General features: G+C 46.8%; 1 protein-coding gene across 1 annotated transcript; it reads left to right on the top strand.

Annotated features, from left to right (window-relative positions):
* The first annotated feature begins 4247 nt into the window (after window positions 1-4247).
* Kcna1 (potassium voltage-gated channel subfamily A member 1) lies at window positions 4248-5735 on the top strand. Its single transcript, XM_026402844.2, has one exon. The coding sequence runs from the start codon at window positions 4248-4250 to the stop codon at window positions 5733-5735; it is 1488 nt and encodes a 495-aa protein (XP_026258629.2).
* Window positions 5736-12413: the final 6678 nt, after the last annotated feature.

Genomic DNA, 12413 nt, shown 5'->3' with positions numbered 1-12413 from the left:
GTTCCATCTAGTTACACAAATGAAATAATTTCATTTTTCTTTATGGTTGAGTAAAACTCTATTTTGTGTGTGTGTGTGTGTGTGTGTGTGTGTGTGTGTGTGTAACGTTTTCTTTATGCAATCTTCTATTAAGGGACACCTAGGCTGATTCTATAACCTGGTTATTGTGAATTGTGCTGCTATAAACATTGGTAGACACAGATCATTACAGTATGCTGATTTTGTTTTGGATAAATACCAAGAAATAGGATAGCTAGGTGATATGGTAGATCCATTCTTAGTCTTGATAAATCTCTATTCTGCTTTCCAGACTGGTTGTACATTAGTACAACCCATCAGTCCCATCAACAATGAATGAGTGTACCCTGTACCCCACATTCTCATCCCCTACCTCCTGGTGGTGCTCAATATTGAACTCAGGGTCTCATGCAGGGTAGGCAGACAATTTACCACTGAGCTACAGCTCTTCCCTGTCTCTCTTCTTGAAGTCTTCTGTTCAAGTGATACCTTGGTATGGAGGCCCTTCCTATCTATAAATTTGTATTTGTCATTCTCCCCTTTTCCTAATTTTCCTTACCTGAAGCTATTATGCATGGAGCATTTGTTTATTGCCCGCATCTCTCACTGGAATGTGAGCTCCATGAGGTCTGAGACCTTGTGTCTTAGTTATTCCTGGTCTCCGGTGTCAGAACAATGCCTGCCATATAGCTGGGGCTGAAGAAATATGGGCGGAATGAATATCTTCAGACCCCTATTGAGAGAGGGCTTGCATCACAAATGCTGAGTTCCTAACAACTTTATTCCCTTTGAGTGTCCAAGGGGAATAACACCCCCGAGATCTCGAAGACCCCTTGAGCCTATCATTCCCTGCCATAAAATCCTGAATTTAGAAACCTGGAATCCCACGCAGTCCGCAAATCTCCTTAGCAAAGCAGTCTCCAAATGTTGAACCAGAGTAAGTGCATTCACATCAAGCTGCGGAGATTTAGAGGCATTCAAAGGAGAGCAGGGTGCAACTCAGGAAGAAGGAGAAACAAGAGCAGAGATGGAGAAACAGAAGAATAGGGAATAGTCACAAAATGTTTATTATGTCTATTAGGGTTTTGTCCTTTAGGATTCTAACAGCAGTGGTAGCAGGAACAACAACAAACCACCAACAAAACAACAACAAATCAAGAGAGTTGACCATACTGTTCAGTGCAGTCTCAACGTTCATTTCTGCCTGTTTTCTCGGTTTTGGGGGAGATTGTTTGGTTTGTGTGTGTGTGTGTCTTTTTTTTTTTTTTTAGCAGCAGTGCAGACAGGGATCAGTGAAGTTACCGCGTGAGATTGAGGAATATGTGTGTAGAAGGTGTGAAAAGGGCAAAGTTTAATGTCGGAAGGAGGAGTACTCCATAAGACGACTCATTGTTCATAGAAGAAAAGCTGGGGTACAACATCTGAGAGAGGGAACAAACACTTTTATTTTTCTGAAAGGAAAGCTGGAGTCTGAAACTGGAGGAGGAATTTAACTAGTTCCATACCCGAGATTCTTGTGCTGCCTGGGTAACCCCTTAGAGGACCCTGCTTTCCACTAGCCAGGATAGTGTGGGGAGGATGCAATCACTGGCTTTGATTAAAGAGGTGGGTGGTGTGGGCGGTAGGCAGCGTGAACAGTGGTGGTGTGAAGGGGTGTTCCCAAGGCCGTGCGAAGAACCAATCAACAGTGACTCTGGCTCTTTGCTGGCTCCTTAGAGAATCCGCAGCAGCTGAAGTAGGAGCCACTGACTGCCTCCTCCCGTGCTGCAGGCGCCGGGGCGCCGCGCCTCTGGGGGCGCAGCTCGGGCCGCACTCCCAGGACGCCGCGCACGCCCCCGATTCGCGCAGCCTAGCGCCTCCGTGGGGACCCTTTCCCTAATAAGTTGCAAGCCTTGAAAGTGAATCTGTGGAAGTCAGAAGGCCGGGGAAAGAGGCTGCGGGAGGCGGGACGGAGGGTGGGAGGTGAGTAGGCGACTTGCTTCTCAGATTCGTCCCAATTAGCAGCAAGTTGGCAGACAACCCCACAAACCCACGAAGCCTTCGGTCCCCCACAAGTCACATTCTCTATATTTCAAAATAATCTGATTGTAAGGAAACTTCAACTCCCATGGTAGGTTACAGAGGGACCAACTCAGCACCACTATCTTCCAGTTACACTACACAGAAGAAACCCAGTGATCCTCAACTGCAGAGCTCTACCTACATCTCTGAATTCGGCCGGCGGGGAGAAGCGAGTGGGCCCAGCGGAGAGCCCCCTGGAGGAGGGGCGGGATGGCGTATAGAGCAGTAGGATGGAAGTGGATTATTGTGGGACTGCACAAACGCAAACCCATAAGAGGAGTTTTGCCAGGAACACCACCTCCTGCATTGCGTCGGACCTGACCATTTCCAATGTGAAATTCCCGGGGAAGGTCGCGCGCGGCTGGGGGCCCTGCGTGGGTGGGGCTGTGGGCCACAAGGGAAGTAAGAGTCGGTGGTGGGTTTTTCTGGTAGGTGAGGGAAGAGCTGTGCTGGCGAGGGTGGGAACTGAATGACAACCCCCTCTCTGCCAAACCACCCCCTCATATTTTCCATCTACCTCCTCGCTCCTGCCCTCCCCCGCCCTCCCCAACCCACGCCCGGGTGGGCCAATCGCTGCTCCGCATTCCAGGCGCTTTCTCAGGTTTCTGCTGATCTTGCAGCGCCCAGAAATGGACCGAGCGGACCCGCCGCCGCAAGCACCCTGCCCCATTCGGAGCTCCTAAAGGCTCCTGGCGCGTCGTGCAGCCCCGGAGGAGAGGTCCGCACTGGGATGCGGAGAGCAGAGGGGACCGGAAAGCCATGTAGATCCAGGCTTTTGCTCGCCCTCCTCCTTCGGGATCGAATCAAGGGCTCCCATAGTGTTAGGAGGGGGCGAGTGCTGTTTATCGTCATTTGCTTCGGAGATTCAAGAGAGGGTGGCAGTTTTGCTTTTCAGCCCCGCATTCTCCGGAATCCCTGCACGGGAGGCAGGACAGCATCTCCAGGTTGCTGGCATTGGGTGAGAATGGGGATAGGGGATGGACATTTCCGCGGTAGCTGCTCAGTAAAGCGATTGTCCAACTGAGAGGGACACTGGACCAGCGGACCCACCAAGGGGGCGAGTTGCCCTGCACCTCTCAGATGCTGCTGCGGCTACCGCCACTGCTCCCGCCCCGGTACTGCAAAGGCGACCTGCCGCATTCCGACTCGGGCTCTCCGCCGGCTCAGCACCGCCCCTGCGCCAAGCCGGCCGGCCAGGTAGGGGGCTCCCCAATTCCGGGCTGCAGAGGAGGGGGTTGGGGTGACCGGGCGGGGGAGGGCGAGGATACGAGGATGCTGCCGGGGACTCTGAACTCCCCCAGCGTCTCTCAGGGCTTTCCCGATCTTCAGTTTAACGAAGTTGTAAACAGATCGGCTGTTGGGCATTGGGGAAAGTGGGGTGGAAGAGCCCCAAACTTGGATTTCTGGGTGTCTGCGTGTGTGTCTGTCTGTATGTATGTGGTAACCCCAGTAAAAGTCCAGTGTTTTCTATAAAAGCTAGAAGTCTGTGCTCTTTGGTGTCTGTAGGTCCGTCCCATCTGAATGCTTCTGATTTTCTACCCCCGTATCACTTTCTATTTCTCTGCAGCGTCCATCGATCGCCCTGGTGGGAGCTTAGAAGGCGGCAGGCGAAGAGGGGTAGGAGGGGGTAGAGCCAAGGAGCAGCAGAGGGGGTGGAAGGCGTGGGGATCTGCTGAGCTGGCACTGCACCCGGTCCTAGGAGGGCTCACGGAGGGGAGGGGAGGCCAGGGCGAATCCCTGAAGCGATGGCCCGGTCTGCTAGAACGGCACTGCGTTAAGGCACCTTGGATCAGGAAGAAATACTAAAATCACCCGCCCCCCACCCCCGCTCACCCCAAGCAAAACCAGAGCACAATCCCCAAACCCAACCCTTGCAAAAAAAAAAAAAAAAAAAAAAGAAAGAAAGAAAGAAAGAAAGAAAAAAGCTTCACTCGGGCCCGCAGGAAAGGGGGATTCCAAATTGAGTACAAGGCAGGGTGGAGGGGAAGGTAATAGCAAGTGAAGTTGCGGATCTCCGGACCTGCTTGCTTCGAAGCCCCTCCCCCTGAGCGTGGGGGAGACGCACTCTCCGGTGGGGGGGGCGCTTGGGTCCCCCCCACCCCTCTTCCCTCGCTCTTTCTCATCCCGGGCTCTCTGCTGGCCTCGCATCTCTTCGCCGGGCTTCCACCATGACGGTGTTGTCGGGGGACAACGTGGACGAAGCTTCGGCCGCCCCGGGCCACCCCCAGGATGGCAGCTATCCCCGGCAAGCCGAGCACGATGACCACGAGTGCTGTGAACGCGTGGTGATCAACATCTCCGGGCTGCGCTTCGAGACGCAGCTCAAGACCTTGGCGCAGTTTCCCAACACGCTGCTGGGCAACCCGAAGAAACGCATGCGCTACTTCGACCCCCTGAGAAACGAGTACTTCTTTGACCGCAACCGACCCAGCTTCGATGCCATCCTGTACTACTACCAGTCGGGGGGCCGCCTGCGGAGGCCAGTCAACGTGCCCCTGGACATGTTCTCTGAGGAGATCAAATTTTACGAGTTGGGCGAGGAGGCTATGGAGAAGTTCCGAGAGGACGAGGGCTTCATCAAGGAAGAGGAGCGCCCCCTGCCCGAGAAGGAATATCAGCGCCAGGTGTGGCTGCTCTTTGAGTATCCCGAGAGCTCGGGGCCAGCCCGGGTCATCGCTATAGTCTCGGTCATGGTCATCCTCATCTCCATTGTCATCTTTTGCCTGGAGACTCTCCCCGAGCTGAAGGATGAAAAGGACTTCACGGGCACCATCCACCGCATCGACAACACCACGGTTACCTACAGTTCCAACATCTTCACAGACCCCTTCTTCATCGTGGAAACCCTGTGCATTATCTGGTTCTCCTTTGAGCTGGTGGTGCGCTTCTTCGCCTGCCCCAGCAAGACAGACTTCTTTAAAAACATCATGAACTTCATCGACATTGTGGCCATCATCCCTTATTTCATCACCCTAGGTACCGAGATAGCTGAGCAGGAGGGAAATCAGAAGGGTGAGCAGGCCACTTCGCTGGCCATCCTCAGGGTCATCCGGTTGGTAAGGGTTTTTAGAATCTTCAAACTCTCCCGACACTCTAAGGGCCTCCAAATCCTGGGCCAGACCCTCAAAGCTAGTATGAGAGAGCTAGGGCTGCTCATCTTTTTCCTCTTTATTGGGGTTATATTGTTTTCTAGTGCAGTGTACTTTGCCGAGGCGGAAGAAGCTGAGTCTCACTTCTCCAGTATCCCCGATGCTTTCTGGTGGGCGGTGGTGTCCATGACCACTGTAGGATACGGTGACATGTACCCTGTGACAATTGGAGGCAAGATCGTGGGCTCCTTGTGTGCCATCGCTGGTGTGCTGACAATTGCCCTGCCCGTACCTGTCATTGTGTCCAATTTCAACTATTTCTACCACCGAGAAACTGAGGGGGAAGAGCAGGCTCAGTTGCTCCATGTTAGTTCCCCTAACTTAGCCTCTGACAGTGACCTCAGTCGCCGCAGTTCCTCCACCATCAGCAAGTCTGAGTACATGGAGATCGAAGAGGATATGAATAATAGCATAGCCCACTATAGACAGGCCAATATCAGAACTGGCAATTGCACCACAGCTAATCAAAACTGCGTTAATAAGAGCAAGCTCCTGACCGATGTTTAAACAAAACAAAAAAAGTCAGCCAACAAAACAAGCCCCACTCAAAAGACTTAAAGAAACAAAACAAAACCCTAGTGACTCTGTCACACTTTGTAGATACTTTACTGAATAGTCTTTGAATGCTCTAATTGTCAATGCATTGTTGCATTGTGGATTTTGGGCGTGATGAACTGAAGCTTTCAAGACCCATGGAGGGGGGAACCTATTTTCATTTTATTTAAAAAATGGGAAAAGGAAGAATATTTTCTAAAACTGGCTTTAAAATTGCAGTCCATGAATTAGTCCAGGTAAAATAAGATTCATATGCTTTCCCATTCTGAAACATTTCTGATTCTTTGGCTTCTTTAATTTTTTTAAAATTAAAAACCAGATGATCACTTAGAAATATAAAATTAAAACTTGCATGGGACTCCAATATGAAATCTTTGCAAACTGAACAGTACATTTAAGACAGTGCATCAGATGTATTATATGTAACATGACATACCAGCCTCATGGGCAAAGAACAAATGTTTTTATTTTGGTCGACTGAACTGCATACTACAAGGCGAACAAAACCAAAACTACTTAAGACTGGTTCACAAAGCACCTATTATAAATCTGATACTGGTCCTGACTGGTAGGGATTTTCCCTCTGCCCCATTCTTCCTCTAACCCAGACTATTCTCTAAGAAAAGGATAACTGAGTTAAATTAATTGATTCATCTGCAGTGCTGCTAAGTTTTCTCAAGTGCAGATGAGCGCCAAACACAGGTCATTTCTCACCAGTCCTGCACCTTGACCCCTGACCTTCAGAACTGGATATAAAACTTTAGCCTCCTTTTTGCAAGAGAGCACAAATGGAGTTAAATGTAAGCATGTTTGAATCTGATAACATTTATTTTATTATCGCATGCTAAGAAAGTTAACCCAGATGATAGGGAATAAGCTTATGTTGAAATTGACTCTTCTAAAAATAGATTCTTTTTCATTTGCATTCACCAAAAGTGCACTCCTTCATTTATTAACAATTTTATTAGTAAATAAAGTACTGTATTTAAGTGCATATGTTAGTTAGATGGGAACAACCAACTTTTCGGAGCTCAAAGCATGTTCTCTTATTCAGCATTATGGCCTATTTGATTAAGATGTACCTTAAATTAGTTAATGCATGATTTCAGTAATAAAAATTTTAAAAAATAAAAATTACAAGTCTGTGGGATGAAAGGCCCAAAAGAAATAATGGGGGTGGGGTGGGGGTGGGGGATACTCAGTCAATTTTCCTGCCTTTGCTCAGGGAAATGTCAGGTTTCTGTGTAGGTGTAGGCAGAGAGAGGACCAATATGCCCATCCCTTTAAAGGGCAACTATATGGAAAACTAAAATAAGTCATCAAGGTATATATAGTGATACCTAAGAACAAGTATTCTTTCTAGCTGAAGATAAACACAAGCAAAACAAAAACAAACAAAAAAGGTGCAATATTGCATGTTTTTGGTGCATTCTTAGGATGTAAATGATAATGTTTATCTATTGTATGCATCCAAAGCAGAGCTGATTTCTTTTTGCAGTCATGATTTGAAGTCTGCAGAGACTTCAGCCCTCCCCTTGAGGCTCCCTGAAGAAACTCAACCAATTGATTTAATAGTTGCTTAGTGCCTTTATCCTGTACCCACAGTGAACTGCAGGAAGTGCCTCCATAACACAGCTGAGAAGTTACGTAACAGAAGGGAGGAGGGGTTGGGGCACAGATATTTTGCTTTTTGTTTTGTTTTGTTTTGTTTTGTTTTTGTTTTTCCATCCTCACTCTCACTTCACCACTGTGAGAAGACTGCGCTACCCTAAACTCTGGAGAGGAAAGATCCAGGAGGGTGCTGTCTCACTGGCCATCACTGGACTCGGCCCCTTTGGCAGCCTGACTCTGGACAGGAACTGAGACCCATCTTTGAACCGGAAGTGAACCGTGAACTTTTTTTTTCCCCTCTTCTCCACCAGAAGCCAAGATAAACTCTTTGGAAATTTGTTTCCAATGGAGGGCCTCTCCGGACATGCAGTTTCCTAGGTCCCATGCAGTGTTCCTGGTACATTTCCTTACTCTTTCTCAGTTAGCTACAGCACTTTGCAAATCTCTGATAGCCTGATTTTTTTTCAGGCATCACTGTGGAACACTGGGTTTACCATGACCTTTCCTAGGCCTTCCCTCCTGACCCACCCTCTTTCCATGTTTCCTATGATGCTCCTTTGATCATCCCACCCGGCAGTCACTTCACAGGCTGAGCATCTACCTTCTGCTGCCCCAGTCACCCAGCTAAAAGAACAGGGGGACCTCATGCCCAGCTTAAAGAGAGCCACGTAACATAGGCATCTGGAGCCCGGCAGCTGTCCACCAGTGGAGAGGCACTCAGCCTTTACAAGGACACCAAAGTGGGGAATCATCATTCTGCACTTAGCATGTGGCTGCCTGCTACTGACCGCCTTACATTCCTGCCCAGCTTCTTCTGGAATCTTCCCTGTGACTTCTATCCTTTTCCCCCCATCCTGTCCTCAAACTAGCAGCGAGGCAATCAACAAGAAACAAGAGTGGCACCCAGGCTGGCTGACTCGATTGAAAGAAAGAATGTGGATATTATATTTCCCTGTGCAACTTCTGTTTTCCTGTAAGATGAACACAACACACATCCTAGAAGATGAGGGCCTAGAACTACACAGCCCCTGATGACAGGGCATTAAACCTTCCCCTGTGATGTATTCTCTGCATTTGAACCTTAACTCATCCTGGCTATCCATCTCTTTCCTCTTTGCTTTAAAGCCCCCAGTTGGTGAAAAAGAAATGCCAACTGCTTCCCCAATCCCTGGGGATATCTTGATTTTTATTTTGACTTTGAGGTCTAGGACACAACAGAACTCAGAACGCTGCATTCTGTCAACAGCAATAATCCACTCAGTACTATGGAATGGATGGGTTTAAGGATGAGAAAAAGGGATCAAGACTCATGAGACTGTCTCTGGCTACTTGGTATACCTCTCATAGTTATACCTTGGACTGGCTGATTCTTCTGCATGTGTTCTAGGGAAAAGTGCTGCATGTGGTGAACCTGTCAGCCTGGGATTAGGGATGAGGTGTTGTTATGAATTTGGGGTGGTATGGGAAAAAATGTATGCTGCTTATCCATCTTAGCTCATTGTATTGAATTCAGTGAGAACAGCGTACAGGGATTATCTGTGTAGCATAGGCATGCAACGTTTGACAAAGCTCTTCCCCCACCCCCCTTGCACTGTAATGTGCTGAAATGTCTTTGTAGACCTGAAGGTGCACTTAACAAAACTGCCTAGCAGGGAATGACTATCATTTGGCTTCTTTATTGTATTTACTTTATCAGACTTCTTGCCTTTTCGTCCCCTTCTTAGGGACTGAGCTTCGGTATCTCAAGCCCTGAACACTTGTTTCCTCCAGGAAGAGGAAACTTCTGAAATGCTGATAGCCATAGCTCAGCTCTTCCAGTACGTGGGGGCCCTAGTACAATAGGGTGGCAGTGGAAGGGTTTGGTCATACCAGGGCTGTTAGCCATCCCAGAATCTCTGAAGTGGTTAACTCACTTCAAGTGATCTGAACCAGAGAGACCAAAGACATTAACTTCCTCTGTCCTCAGATTTCTAGAAGGCAGATGAGAGTCAGGAAAGGTTTTTGTTTTTTGCTTACCCCTTCTTCCCCATCTGTGCATAACCCCCACCCCCACCCCGCTCCCCCGTGGAGACTCGGGTTCTGATGATGAGTTCCACCAGTTCACTGGGAGTGTGTTAGTGGGTTAGCCCAGAAAAATCAGACAGACCAACAGCAAGATTTTTTTCCTCATGGTGGCTGTTGGGCAGTTATTTCTTGAAAATGAAATCTTCAGAAATGAAAAGCCACTAGAGTGAAACTAAAGCACAAGGGACAGCACCATCTTGATTCGCTTGAGAATTAAAGAAAATACATGTAAGTGGTAAATGAGGAGTAGATTTCTCTAAGTAGAAACTTAGTTTTGTCCAATAAGAGCCTTCTTCATGTTGTGTATAGTTAACAAAATTTTCAACAATTTGTTGACATCTAAGGAGTCAGTGATAATAATTTCTCACCCTCCCATTTAACATAGGAGACCTCAAAACATATGCTTTCTAAGCAGATTTTTAAAATTTTAATTCTTTGTTGGCTAGATCAGCTTGAACAGAAAGGAGAAAAGGGAAGCAGTTCTCCATTTTCTTCCAGGAATGACTTATTCCTGGGAGTGGTGGGAATTGGTGGGTGGTAACCATTCATAGCATAAAATTGCTAGAAAGAATATAAACTGCCAAACAGCCACTTTATCTTCTGGCTTTTTCCAAGCCAGAGTGGAATCTTTTGATGTTCATGTTCATTTTAAGAAGACAAATAAACAAACTAAAAATTGAAGTCCAGACACAACCCAAGCTGAATTGCTATCTTGGAGGCGGCCTCTTGCCCGCCGTTCGCTATGTTAGCACTTGTACCTATATCGTGGAATTTCAGGGTATATGCGAACCTGTCCAGCATGACTCAGGTAAATCTTAAAAGAATGTACATTACTTATCACTTTGTAAAGAAGCAAATGGGCTGAATTGTTAACCAAAACTGTCCCATTATCTTGGGTCACTGTGCAAACTCATTCAGGGTATTGATGTCAGGTTAGAAGCCTTGGGATCAAATGCCAGTCTCTTTGCTCAGGCAAAATGACCACAAACTTTCTGGGAAAGTCTAGGGTGTATGTAAAGGGTGAGGCCCTGCTGACCTCAGGACTATTAGCTTTAAGAAGATTAACCCTAGTCACAGTGATTTTCATTTAGGAGCTAACGAGGAGTTTACTTTTATGATGTGAAACTTCAAAGAGTCTAGAAAAGTTTTGTACCCCAATCAGAGGAGAAGAAGAAGAAATGGTGTCAGGAACAAAACACACAAAACAAAACAAAACAAGAAAACCCTCGCAGAATATTCCAGGTCAAAAGTTGTCTCCTCTCCAAAACTTCAGGAAGCCCCTTTCTTCTCTCCAGTGCACTGTTTTGGGACCTTTTATGCTGCTGTAAGTAGACTACATGGAATCTCTTCATGGACATACCTCTAGTATTAAAGAATTTTGGAGGTTAAAAATTAAGTCTTATTAATTTGAAGTGCACCATCAGGACAACAAACCATTTAAGCTGAAAAAGTCTATTTTATTTCTTGAATTTTCCAGTTGCTTACCCCTTGAGTTAAGGATGTGTGTCTAACCCACTGTGCATCTTCCTTGCCCTAACTGTTTAACGCGTCAGGTAGAGGACATTGAATGTTTGAATTGAGAACCTAATTGATGCGCATAGTTTTCATCTATGCAATTTTACTTGCTTCTGTCACTTTATGATCTGTTCATATTTGGCATTAATTAAAGATAATTTTTAAGGATCTTATCATGAAATATCTTGACTGGTTCTTTGTCTCTTGCTTAACTGGTCTCCTGGGGGCTCTTTGCTGCAGGGTCTCTTTAAATAACATAATGGATCAAAATGATATCATGAAGCACCCTGATGTCCTTTGGAGCTCACAGGCTGTTTCTGCTGTCCAAGGAAGTACACTGAATTTGCATGTTGAGAATAAATTCAGTTTGGCCTTAGATAAGATCCCCAGTAGAGGCTGATAAAATTTGGCCTATGAAAAATGGTGGGGGAATCAAGCTTGGAAAAGGAAAAGTTGAATGAAGATCATTGATTGTGTTTGCTTAAACCAGTTGCTTTTGGTCTGAAATTGTATTTTTCATCCACAATCTGCAGGAAGGAGTGTGTGTGTGTGTGTGTGTGTGTGTGTGTGTGTGTGTGTGTGAGAGAGAGAGAGAGAGAGAGAGAGAGAGATACAGTGCTGTGGCCTGGCATCAGATGACTTGAAATTTACACTATGGTGTCAGAAGTGATTGGATTTGGAAAACCAAAGTGGTTCCTGGGAGTTCTTTCCACATAGTTCTGTGTGTGGTTAACATTTCTTTCTTCCTCTTAGTGTTGTTTTTATTAAAAATGACTTGTGGGTGCATTTCCTTTTGATGTTTCCTGAGCTTTAGATCTATTTTCTTTATTGTGAATATCACATTTTATACCAGATCTCTTATGTCAGGCCAAACAGGACTACGTCTTATGACAGGTCTGTTATGTGCCCGTGCACTGTCATGGAATTGTCGCATGTTGTGATGGGTTCAAGTTGTCAAGATTCAGAGATAAAACTTTTGTTTGCAGTAGAAGTTATTATTTAAAGTAAATTATGAGGCTAGGCAGGCTCCCTGTGATTTTTCGGTTATGGTCAGATAATGAGACAGACTAAGCTCTGACAGAGAAGGTGAGAGAGAGATTCATGACAATAGCAGTGGGCACACGAGAGTCAGGACACACTCTCTTCCTTGTGTGTTTCTCAAAGCTCAGCCTTAGGAAGCCCTTCTTGAAGCAGGTAACTGCCAGGGGGAAGCCTGCAACTGGAAGCTTTTAGAAAAGAAATCAAGCCAGTTTAGGGGAAGCCAACCAGAAGAGTTGTGAACAGACAGCAATGTAGTCTGATCATCACCCCTCTGCGGCTGGGTAGGGGAGCTGCCTGCTGCAGTCCTTCGCATCAGAACTGACTGGGCTTGAGTGTGGCGGGAGGGAGGAAGGGAGGGCCAGCCTGGTTGCAAGTCCTGTGCAGGTAAGACACAGCTTG

This window comes from Urocitellus parryii, chromosome 5, assembly GCF_045843805.1.
Source record: "Urocitellus parryii isolate mUroPar1 chromosome 5, mUroPar1.hap1, whole genome shotgun sequence".
In the NCBI taxonomy this organism is placed as follows: Eukaryota; Metazoa; Chordata; class Mammalia; order Rodentia; family Sciuridae; genus Urocitellus; species Urocitellus parryii.
This window is presented reverse-complemented; position numbering and strand designations above follow the sequence as displayed.

What these genes read in the sequence shown, in the direction of transcription:
- Kcna1 (XM_026402844.2), top strand. Translation starts at nt 4,248, where the DNA reads ATGACGGTGTTGTCGGGGGACAACGTGGACGAAGCTTCGGCCGCCCCG.